At 34.5% G+C, this 12,047-nt stretch overlaps 2 protein-coding genes across 2 annotated transcripts; one reads left to right on the top strand and one right to left on the bottom strand.

Moving 5' to 3' along the window:
* The first annotated feature begins 2,370 nt into the window (after nt 1-2,370).
* On the top strand, nt 2,371-2,840 carry LOC6644926. The gene has a single exon (XM_002067621.2). The coding sequence runs from the start codon at nt 2,437-2,439 to the stop codon at nt 2,629-2,631; it is 195 nt and encodes a 64-aa protein (XP_002067657.1). The 5' UTR covers nt 2,371-2,436; the 3' UTR covers nt 2,632-2,840.
* Nucleotides 2,841-4,831: 1,991 nt separating this feature from the next.
* On the bottom strand, nt 4,832-11,168 carry LOC6644931. The gene is made up of 5 exons (XM_002067620.4): nt 11,114-11,168; nt 10,903-10,934; nt 5,546-5,661; nt 5,348-5,484; nt 4,832-5,287 (listed from the first exon to the last, which is right to left on the bottom strand). Exons 3-5 carry the CDS (start codon nt 5,642-5,644, stop codon nt 5,161-5,163), a joined length of 363 nt encoding a protein of 120 aa, XP_002067656.1. The 5' UTR covers nt 5,645-5,661; nt 10,903-10,934; nt 11,114-11,168; the 3' UTR covers nt 4,832-5,160.
* Between the last annotated feature and the right edge of the window lie 879 nt (nt 11,169-12,047).

Genomic DNA, 12,047 nt, shown 5'->3' with positions numbered 1-12,047 from the left:
TTTTACCAATAGAACAAAACCAGCACACAAAGCGCCGCGAATAAAGTGGTATGACAACGACCACGAACGGCCGACTACAGCGACGACGACGAATGAAGAGCACAGATGGGTGGCTAAGAGATGGGTGGAAAGATGATCACCAGACGTCAGAGGTGGTAAGTCAGAGCGAAAGAAGCAGAGAGAGTAAGGCCGGGAGGAGAGGGAACAGCCAACTACCAGGAGGCGACCCAAAGCTATGCGCGCAAAAACGGGCGCAAGATCAAGCCACAAGTCAAGTCCAAGAGGCTCACAGGCAGCAGCAGCATCCGAACGGGCGGCGGCTGCATAGTTGACCAGATCAAGACTTGCTCGGGGTATAGGCGATCAGTTGAGTTATAAGCATTAGTGATGGGAGCGAGAATCGTGAATAAAGTGAAAGAATATGTCTGGAGATTTCTCCAGATTTTAGTCCGAAACGATTTCCAATTAAACATTGGGTGTTAAGCATATATTATACACTGCCCGTCACCGCACCACTTGAAAATTTCATGTTTTTTTGGCTCTGCAAAATGCCATCGAGCCAAATCTGCAAGTATTGTTTTTATTTGATGCTGTCACCTTTTCCAAACACGAAATTACTAAAAAAAATATTTCAAAAATTTTTGTTTGTTTTTAGTTAACAAAAGTGTTTAAGGACATAGGAATTTCTCACTTGTAGTTCTCAATAGTATAGAAATAAATATTTTACTCCATAACGTCTTTTTCCTAGTGAATTATCTTATTGTTAATAAAGAAACCTTATTCTCTTATTTTTATCTGAACGATTCCAAAAAAACATGAAATTTTCAAGTGGTGCGGTTTTCATGACCGCCAGTGTATATGTATACTGGGGATATATAAAGTTTGGTATAGGTCTTTAGGTAATAACCTTAAAGCATTAGATAATTCGTAGCTGCAGATTTATTTCTAAGCTAATTTTTAAGTCGTAAATTAAATCCCTACACAATTTTAAATTCTTTAATATTGATCTAGAGTTTACTTGAATCCTTCCTTCAAAATCGTAAAAGGTTTGAATGTAGAAAATCTGGAATTTTCTTTTTACTAAATCCAAGCAAAACTGTACTTTGAGAGGATGATTGAGAAAGTTTATTGGATATTGGTTCTTTCAAGGCTTTGAAAAATATTTGGAAATAAACGTTGAATCAATCTTATAATGAAAAGTTCCACCTCTAATATCAACTAGATACAGATATGCGCATCGACTGCAACTGCGACTGCGACTGAGACAGCGGCTGCGGCTGAGAGTTGGAGTTGACTGAGCGACGACTGCGCAGCTGCAGATACACTTTAGGGGCCATGACATGACTCGCATACGAATTATTATAAACGATCTGGCGCAAAAACTAACAAGCGGTGGGGCACTCTCTCCCTAACCCCCCCTCCATCTTCTCTCTCTCTCTCTCTCTCTCTCTCTCTCTCACTGTTTCTCTCTCACTCTTTGTGGAACGGGTGACCGGCGCGGACGAGTTATGGTGGCCAATTGCAAAGTTAATGGAGTTTGGCTACTCCAGCAGCGAGACGAGATGGTTACGCAGATGGAAGGCGGAAGGTGAACGGATGCAAGACTAAGGCGTTGTCTACGAGACAGAGACAGAAAGAGAAAGAGACAAAGAGGGAGAGAGAGTGTGGTAGCTACTGGTCGCAACTCTGGCCAAGATTGAACTTAATTTTGCACAAATGCAATTTATAGAAAATTGTTTGCCACTTGTTTTCCTCGTTGCTGATGCTGGGGCTGCCGCTGCCGCTGCTGTTACTCTTGGCTGAAGGCAGAAGCTAAAAATGCAACGGATAATAAATGCAGGTAGCTGCCTACAGCGTGCCCATTATTTAAATTTTTGTTGTTGCTCTTCTTTTCGTTCTCTGTGTTTTTTTTTTTTTTTTTACAAAAATTAACAATTAAAATGTCTAATGGTAAAAAGGCGGCATTGGCATCGTCATCATCAGCATCGTCGCCGTTGCCCATTGCCCAGGACCCACTTACCATCATCATAAAGTGGCCTAGGTCGTAGTCGTCGTCGTCACTGACGGACTTCTTGGAACTACTGGGCATCAGCATTCACTTTGGCATTCTGGCAATTATTCTCCCCTAATCAAGTGAACGTGGATTTGCATTTATGCAGAGGAAGTGGAAATTGCCATATGGATTAGTGTGTCTTTTGCATATTTTTATTAGGGGTATAAGTGAAAATCCATTTGTTTGGCCATCCCATCCACATAATCATAACAATAGCAAAGGGACAAATCCGCGAAATTCCTTCTCGCTAACACTTCAGGTAGTTTTTCGCTCCGTTTTCGAAATCGGCTATAAAAGTCGTTAGTGACCTCATCGAGCGATTCAGTCTTGTTCGAATTTCGTGCAATCCGTGCAGCAAAAAAAAAGGAAGAACAAAAACCAGAATGCTGATCGTACGCTATCTAATTGCTTTAGTGTTTTCCGTATTTATGATGGCCACATCATTGCGAATCGAAGAGCGTTGGCGACGTGGCCCTGGCTATAAGATATCCACACCGGATCGATTGGTCATACAAATGGGCCAAAATGGAGATGGCTCATCTGTGACTCATCTGCAACGCAGACGTCTGAATATCTGATCTCTTGGATGAAATTGAATCGCCATATCGAAATGTAGAAATCTTACTAATTGAGTGATACAATATGCAGACATATAAAACAGTCACAGAAACTTATATTCAAAGAATCCTTTTACTGCTCCTATTCAAAATAGCAAAAAAAAATAAAAATTTAACATTAATTTCTAAGAAATGGATTAGTTTTAAGCCAAATATTTTACTAATTTGCCAAAAATGTATAATAAATTATCAATTAAAGCAAACATTATTTCTTTTAATTAGTTCTAGATCAGTAAGATATTGAATCGGTTTGCCCTGATACGCTCTTTGCCATCCTTCGTTTATTCGGTTTTAACATAAGAACCTATATTGCCCGATATTGACTAAGATAACGACGCTATAACGTTACGAAGGTTTTGAATTCTTTTCAGGATATCAATAAAATATGAAATTGTCCACCAAATTTATATACGTTGCTATTGAAATTTTCTAGATATTTCTAGATTTCAATTCTTTTGAGATAGACCTGAAATCTATATACACCTAGACCTCGCTTTGCGTCGTTTCGTTTTGCGTTGTTTCGAAGTTGCGTGCTGCTTTATTAGTACTAATTTTCATTGTGCGTCGTTATATTCTCGTTGTTGCGTTGTTTTGATTTCGAATGTTTAACTTTTTTTTTCTAAATCAGCCATTGTGGCAACGCCAATATCACCTTTACCAACATTGCCTTTGAATTTTTGGCAGTTTTACGTTTTTCAACATTGACATCTAGCTTACATCTAGCTTGCTATCAAAACTCGGGGATGGTTTAGTAGAAATGTTCGTAGAACAGTGTTTAACCTCCAAACATATTTCAAAAGCGATGGGCTTGATTGACGAAGCAATGGAGAACTTTTATAAAAAACGATCCTGACAATAACAGAAGTTTTAAGGTATCCCAGGCGGTAGCTGCAAACATCAACTGCTACCAAGAAATTTATTTAAATTTACAAAAAAAAGCTATTCACCAAACTTATAAAGATAAACTAATTGAATGGGTTATTTTGATTTAATGGAAACAGTTTTTTTAGTGAATGAATGCAATAAAATTTTTGTTTTTAAATGTTTACTTTGTTCAATTTTTCTTTCTAGAAATTAGTATTTTCATAGCCCGGGAACCTATCTTTGATCTTTTCATGGTTGCCTATAGAAAATCTTAATTCACTTTGCGTCGTTTCAGTTTGCGTCGTGTTTTTTTGGAACGTATCCCCAACGCAAAGCGAGGTCTAGGTGTATTATATATTTGTTATGCAAAGTTCTGACTGCCACAAACTTAAATAACTTGTATAACTGTTTGTCTTGTGAATATACATATTTGTATATCTTTTTGCTCTCTTATCTTAACCTATTGAAGGACTCATGCTCTGTAGTCCCAAACAGATTTGTTAAAATTTTGTTTGTTTTAGAAAACAAGAATTGAAATATCCTACGGAAAAATTGGAAAATCGTTTCAAATGTTAATTTACGAGGTTTTAGAGAGCACTTAAGCTGTTAATAGAATGATTATTTTTTAATATTTACAGGTGTGTCAATTTTTGAATATACAATAAGTGTATACCCAATAAATAAAATATATTTAACAACATTTTGAGTTTAATTCCTTGTTAATTATATTTTTATGTTTAGAACTTTAAAATTTTACAACTGTTGCATCTAAATTCCTGGATTTGCATATAATTTATAGGAACCAATCTAATAAAAAATACAATTGAAATAAAGACAGAACTTGCAGACACATTCAAGTTAATCAACAAATAATAACGACACTTTGAAATTTCTTCAACATTTGCGCGCATTTATTTGGATTCTTTTACGTATGTATATATATATTTAGTATATATGTCTAAATAAGTAGGTTTTATATTACATTTAAAGTTTTGGACATAAATTGGTATTATGTGAATAATTTCATTTGTGTTTAAGCCCTGTAAGGCAATGTGTTTAATTTATAGTACAATAGCTGAAACATTAAATTTACAAAAGTAAAATTGTTGAATACATAAGCTTAAATCGTATATTATTTTACCATACCATATGCAGGAAAAGTTAAAGGTAAATTAAAAAGATTGAAAACCATATGGAAACAAAGAAATTATAATTTTATTTTCAAATATTTATTCATATTTGTTTAAAACATTTATATGTTTATTTTTATGTTTTATTTTTAATTGTAATTGTGTGTTTTTTTATTATTATTATTATTATTATGTGAAACTACAATGAAGCATTTTTTGATTAGTTTTTCCTTTTGTGTGTTTTATTCATAGACATTCATATCGATTAATTAGACAAATTTGAGTCTCTTAGCTTAAGTTTAATTGCACTAGAATATTTGCATTAAATGTGGTTGTTGTGTTTGATCTCTGTTTTCCATTGGAAATGTGTGAAAATGTTAATTTTTCATGTTCTAGAATTCATTTGTGTTATTTAGATTTTTGTTTTCTTTTTGATCAAGGGCTTTCGGCATTATGAAAATGTTGTTAATCGTTCTTAATTTTGGTTATTCAAAATTTACTTCTTGAAGCACGAGATGGGATTGAAATAGCATTGCCGATATCTCACTTGACGTTTGCTTTCGGGTAGACGATAAAGTTCATTCACATTGCTATAGGTGGGAGTACGCAAATAGGCACTATAACTGCAGATTACGAAATGATCAATGGCAATTAAAGTCCAGGGGATTGAATTCAACTCTTACCTGGGTCGGTATTGGGCGAACAGCATTTGCAAGCGATCCATGGGTATATTTGGATAGATTGCCTGAGCAGGCATGTCATAACCGCCATAGGAACCACGCACGTCGTCACTATCCTGGCCATCTAGTCCATCCGTCTCCTTTTCAAATGAGAAATGATGAATTTAATTTCATTCATCTGTTGAATTAAATTTCACTTACAGGTCCTGTTTCGCCTGTGGAAGGACGTGCGTCGCTCAGGGCAAAGAGCAGAGTCAAGAGCAGACCGTAACACAAAAGTATTTGCACAAACTTCATCATTTTAAATCGGTTCTTGGCTGAAATTTGACAATATATGTATATAACAATTAAATTGATTAATAAAATGGCTAAGTATTTGAATTTGAAAATTTGTCGTCGAAATTTGTGTTAGTTTTTACTTGGAAATGATCAAGAAGAACACTTTGAAATGAATATCAATTAGGTTATCCAATGCCCTTTCTCAATATTCTTAGGGCATAAAGTTTTTTAAGTTTCTTTTAAAAAGCTATTTGGACAGGAGAGGACACAAATTATGAATCCTGGTTAAATCTTTGCAACTATCTTCGTAGTTAAGTAATGCTACAATACTATCTTTAGTCTTAATTTATCTCTGTTTTTAATTCTTGTTCAACTATTCTACCATGACAACGATTCCTTTGGCACTGAATACGTGTGCACTTACAAAGAGAACTTATAAAACTTCTATGAGGCACTTAGCTCGGACATAATTGTTGCAAATGCTTTTGCTGATTATGTTTATAAATTTCTTTTGTTGTTTGTTTCCCGCGTACTTTGATTATAAAGAGTTTTGTTAACCCTAATCCTTAAGCTGGACTCTTTTTTGTTTTAAGGTACCACATAAAGAGAAATATTCTAGTGGCAATATTTTTAATTAAAGGTCACAGACGTTGCATATTTTTTAGCTTTATGTTCTGGTTAACAAAGGTAATGGAACTAGAGCCAAGTCCGAACACTTGTTGCCACAAACGTGATGGACATGGCTAACAAGATGGAAAGTGGCAGTTGGAGATGGGAGTGGGTGGCAAAAGTAACAACCTGAACTTGTTCATAAAGAGGGAGGAAGTGGAAGGGAGGCTGGGTTGAGGCTGAGGGTATAAGTGCATTTCCGCAATTAAAAACGGATATGAAAGTTGCATTGTGAAACAGAAATAGTAACTAAAACTTGCAACGTGTGGCCAGGCAGCAAACAAAATAACAATTGGCCAAGCTTAAATTGATTTTAGACTTGAGAGAGAAGAGAAAAAGAGAGAGAGGGAGAAAACAGGCTGAAAACGTGATTGAAGTGTAGAATAACTGACCTTGCAGATTGCGCAATGCGATTTGTTTTTCCTTTTGCTCACATGCAATGCAAATGTCTATAAAGATTTCTAATTAAATGTGGAATACATTAGCATAAGTCGAATCAAAGGAAATGTCAAATAATTGGCCATCCCAATGAGAATATCTATATGCATAATTAATGTGAGATATAGACACTTTATCATCCTCTTGCACACACACACATCATGAATATGTGAGCAAAATAAATCCCATTTAGGACATATAATCAACATGCAACAAGTAGTGGGGTAAGTAGAAAAGAATAATGTTTGGGATGCGGGGAGAAGGGGAAGCAACTTGATGTTAGCCGTAAATTTTAATCACCTACATCATCTTTGGTTTCTTCTAGCTGCTGTTGCAAGCAACTTCCCATAAAAAAAAAACCCAAGACAGGAATATGGCACCATTTTATGACTTTAATTTTCTAGAAGAAAACAAATTTCCACAGACATCTGAGGAGTCAAAAATGAATGAAAAGTGATTGCCTGACAGGTGCTAGTCCAACACAAAGGTGCCAAAATTAGGCACGTTAATGGTTTTCAAAAGAAAAAGAGAGTGATCAATTCTAGCCAAAGGTCTTAAAGAGTCAAGCAATAGTTTTAATGCGTTTTTAGCTAACCAGCCCTAGGTTACTTTTGAATATGAATAGGCGAAAAAATTATCTTCTAAAATTAGATAATAATTTTATGTTGAATGTTAAATTTTATTGCAGACCTTTCGCTTGAATTTCTAAAGGCGACTCAAATGACGCACGAAGTAGAAATTCTTGGAAAATTAGCAAATTGTTTGCTAAGTAAATGTCAATTGAAGGTTTTCAAACCGAAATCGAATCAGATACAGCAGAAATTATCTAGCTGGCACTATAACTCTGAAACATACATAGGATTGCAAATATGCATATATTTTTACTAGCAAGTGAAACTCTTAAAACATTTGTCGAGTTAATCATGCCATGCATAGATAATTATATTGCCACATAATAAATATTTATTCACCCTCACTTCTTCATCACCTCCTTCTCTTACGGTTTCTTCGCCAGTTGCTCCACCAGCAGCAGGAGCACCATCAGCGGCAGCAGTCATAAAATGTTTGATAGATTATAAGCCACTACTACTTACTCTATGGGGTTGGAATAGAGAGATTGGTTGGGGGCGGTGGAATACAATTTTGCGATAAATAGGTACAAAAACTAATATCAAAAAGCCGGCAAAAGGCAAAAATAGAGATACAGAGCGGGAGAGAGAGAGAGAGAGAGCGAAAAAAATTATTGCCCATGGCAGGCAAATGGCAAACAACTTGACTAGGCGAGATCAAATGGAATAATAAACTCAAAGCCAAAGCCCAAAACCCGAACCCGAGCACAAAAGCGGGGGAGAAGAAGTTGGCCCCCGTAACTAAACATAATCAGGACACTTTTATGGCCACTGATAAATAATGCTCCAATGTTAATTGGAAATTTAATATCAACCAAAGCAAAGCAAAAACCTGTCAGCGTCGGACAGAGCAAGACGGGAGAAACAATGCAAAAAAAAAAAAAAAATAAAGGAAAAATGCAATTTTCACTTAACTAAACTATGACTCAGGGACACACACACACACACAGAGAGAAAAAGAGAGAGAGACAATAAAATAAAAGAATCATTTTACATTACTTTAACAAAACTTTTTCAGTTTTCTGTTAATTTTCCTCAAGTTTAAAATTAGCCAAAAGAACAAATGCCTTGCCCAAATATTTGCTACATTGCCTGCCTAAGGCATCATTAATATGTCTAAAAGGCACTCGAAAGTTGAGCAAAATGGCATGGGTGGGGGAGAGGGGGGGCGGGATGTGGGTTGTCCAAGTGATTTATATGGTCATATGATATTTTTTGTTAAGGAAAATTAAAATTACGTCAAACGCACTTGTCACACGGTGAGGTAACGTCAGACAGCTTCAAAAAGACGACAAAAAGGAAACAAAAGAAATTACTTTACAAAAAGAAATGTTGCCTACTTTTTGGCTCCGGCTAGAAGTAGCTTCAAATTACGCTCGCAACTTTATGTTGCGGTTTCTGCGGTCTCATATAACCAATTGATTTCTGTTTAGATATATGTATGTACATCAAAGAGTCAATTAAACGGAAGGATTGAGTCGCATACTTTTCTAGATCCAATTTTAAGTATTAAGGGCTAAAAGTATAGAATTACAGACCGTCATGTGAGTATCCAATGTTTTGTGTAAAGTGGGACTGAAATGCCATTGAAAAATTGTTGAAATATTTCCTAGTTGAAATACTTTTGACATTCATAATAACAAGAAATTTCTAGAATTATGACAAATAGGTAAGAAATTAAAGATTCTTGTTCCGGGATAACTGATTTGATTATGACTGAGCAATAAATATATCTGAACTGATCTAATATAGTATTTACATGGCTGTCATTTATGACAACTTGCGAAGTTTCACTTTATCATTCAAGAAAAATGTTTTGGCCTAGATTATTTGTTTTCTCAACATTCTTTTTTGCCTCCCTGACTGACTAACTGACTAACTGACTGACTCATGGCCTATAGGAATTTGTTTTCTGAATGCTAAAATTAGCTGCTCCATTTGGAACGCCCTTTGGGTTTATTTCTTATGCAGACAACTTCCATACAACAACAAGTACGGCGAATTCTAATAAATATTAAATGCAATTGAGGTTTGATTTTGATTTGGTTGGTGTTGCCTTTTTTTTTTTTCTTCTGCCCTAAAAAGTAGGCAATTGAAAGGATTTCTTCGGACTTGATGAAAATTCTTCAATTGACAAGGATATGTTAGTATAAGCAGATGGAAATCAACAATCAAAATATTGCTAAGAAATAAGTAATGGAAAGAGTTTTTACATTCCCTCTGCACATCATTAATAATTCACATAATTTTTCAATGGTTCTCCTACTACTCATAAGGACCTTTTTGTTTTGTTGGTTTTTGTGTGTTACATGTTTCCTCAAAGTCCCTCAAGTGATGACAATTTCCCTATGACATATGCATATATTTTAGATATATTTCATATTTTGTACATTTGAATATATGCAAAAAGGAAATGGTGCAAAGTAGCAAAAACAAAACCAAAAGCCCATGATTTATAGCAACAACTTCACCATATTTGTCAAGACTTTCGTTTGGGAGTTGGCCAAGGACAGAGACCAGACTGATTTACATTTGACATTTAGGCAATGTATGTTATATTTTCGAACTAATAGACCAAATTACGAAACAAGTATCTAAAAAGTTAGATCTGCAAATCGTACCTGTCATAAGCTTTGTCAAATGTTCTACAACTCATTTTGCATTTATTCATTCACAAATATGTTTGATTATTTATGTAAGTGAATATTTTTTCTTGCAAAAATATGTAAATGGTCTTATTTACGAACAATTTAAAACTGACTGAAACATTGTAAAATATATGAACAAACAAAGTCAAAATACTTTCAACAGTTTTGCATGTATTCTGCTTTGAGCCAAATTTTAATTATCTTTTTAATGACTTGAATTTATTGCCTTCTGAAGTTCATGCATTTGTATTTCTACTTTTAAGGTGTTTTGATTCACCAATTTTGTGGTAAAAAATATAGAAATCCTGTAAATTGTTATAGACATTCTAGTTCAAAGGGCTGTTAATTATCCTTTTAGTCACATATTTGAAACATTTAACTAACAATTTGAACAAGCGTTTAAAGATTTGCTATGTTTGAAAAAAGTTTGGTCTTAATTTGCAATTATCCCAGAGCCAGCTTAAAATTATTAAAAAAAAATTGTTAAGCTTAGAAACTAAACTTAGGAAACATACATTTATTTATTTTTCACATTTATCTTTGTATTCTGAGCTCTTAGACGTTACTTGGTTTTTGAGAAATCCTACAAATTTGCCATTTTTGTGGGTTTTAGATCTTCGAAACTTTTTAGTTTTTTTTTAGTCTAAAAAAGGAATCTTCAAAACTCACACAATTTCTCATCTACAGTGAAAAACTAAAAAAAGTTTTTAAAGCTTTCTAATATTCGTTGATTATTTCCGGGGTAAACTCAATATCTCAAACCTCAAATATATCTCAATTGCCTTCAGATCTAATAAAATTTCTGTGGCCACAAACACAAATACTTATTTCAATTAGTTTGTGTATTAAAACGATTGATGGTCACTCAATGCAAACAGATATTAAATTGACTCACCGCAGCTAGGTCCTTGAATGGTTTGCAAATTGCTGGCAAAATTGAACAAGCGTCGGTAAAATTGACAATTTTTGGCGCCGGGCGTAAAATAGAAATGAGTCGAAATGTTTGTTTATTTGTTGAATTAACTTGTTTTTATAACTGTAGATATGTGTATTTTGGACAAACGGAAAGAAGTTTTGGGTTCTTTTGATTAACTTTGTTGGCCTACTTGTTGCTGGTTTTGGGTTGCTGCTTGATTGGCTGCGATGTGAACGCCAAGAAGTGAAATTGTTAACTCGATGTTGGCCATACACTTTGCTGGGCTTTATATACAAAATAGCAAACTGGCGACAGCAGCGACGCTGACAGCAGCAGCAGCAGGAAGCACAAGCAGGAAGAGGGACAGAGACCGAGCGACAGGGCACAACGAGTGTGAGCGACTGAGAGGAGGAGAAGAAGGTGGGTGGCGGTGGCGGTGTCGGCCATAGAAGCACCAGCAGGCGATTGTGATTGCTGCTAGGTAGGACGTCTGCTTAGGCAAGCTTTATGCTTGTGTTTTTTTTTTTTTTTTTTGATTTTTTGCCAAACGATTTTGCAACAGGCAACACTTGTTGTTATACATATGTATGTATGCATGTATATCCCCCGATAGGGAGTTTTATTGAAGGAAGAGATTTATTATATTAACCAAAAATAGTATAAGACTTTAATGATGCCCACAAACAAGCTGATTAGATTAAGTTTGAAATATAAAATTAGTTCACAAGATTTAAATATTTATCAGAATTTTTTTCAAGTATTCAATTTCGATCTAAAAATAATAGACTATGAAAGTTTTAAAAAGAGATCACTTTTGAGTGGTTTTTAATGGATTTTGTTTAACTAAATTTAAGTTGAAGATCAGTTCAATTAAATTTATAATTTAAATTTATAATAAACAATGATGATGTAAAATAAAATCAATACAAGTCGAACCCCAACAAGAAATAATTTAATAAATAATAGCATAATTATATCTCACAAAATTTAAACGACTCAAAAATTATACTTGTATGAAAAGTTAATAAGGAAATACAGAAAACTCGTTGTTCTAAACATACTTACAATTAGTTAAGTTTAAATTTAATTCTCTCACATCTTATTTTGTCTTTCTTTTTACCTTA

This window comes from Drosophila willistoni (assembly GCF_018902025.1).
Source record: "Drosophila willistoni isolate 14030-0811.24 chromosome 2R unlocalized genomic scaffold, UCI_dwil_1.1 Seg167, whole genome shotgun sequence".
NCBI classification, from domain to species: domain Eukaryota; kingdom Metazoa; phylum Arthropoda; class Insecta; order Diptera; family Drosophilidae; genus Drosophila; species Drosophila willistoni.
This window is presented reverse-complemented; position numbering and strand designations above follow the sequence as displayed.

Bases quoted from the DNA above. Each gene is read 5' to 3' on its own strand.
- LOC6644926 (XM_002067621.2), top strand. From the start codon at position 2,437: ATGCTGATCGTACGCTATCTAATTGCTTTAGTGTTTTCCGTATTTATG.
- LOC6644931 (XM_002067620.4), bottom strand. From the start codon at position 5,644: ATGATGAAGTTTGTGCAAATACTTTTGTGTTACGGTCTGCTCTTGACT. The intron at 5,485-5,545 runs GTAAGTGAAATT...TCATTTGAAAAG, and splicing joins CCACAGGCGAAACAGGACCT to GAGACGGATGGACTAGATGG. The intron at 5,288-5,347 runs GTAAGAGTTGAA...CGTAATCTGCAG, and splicing joins TTCGCCCAATACCGACCCAG to TTATAGTGCCTATTTGCGTA.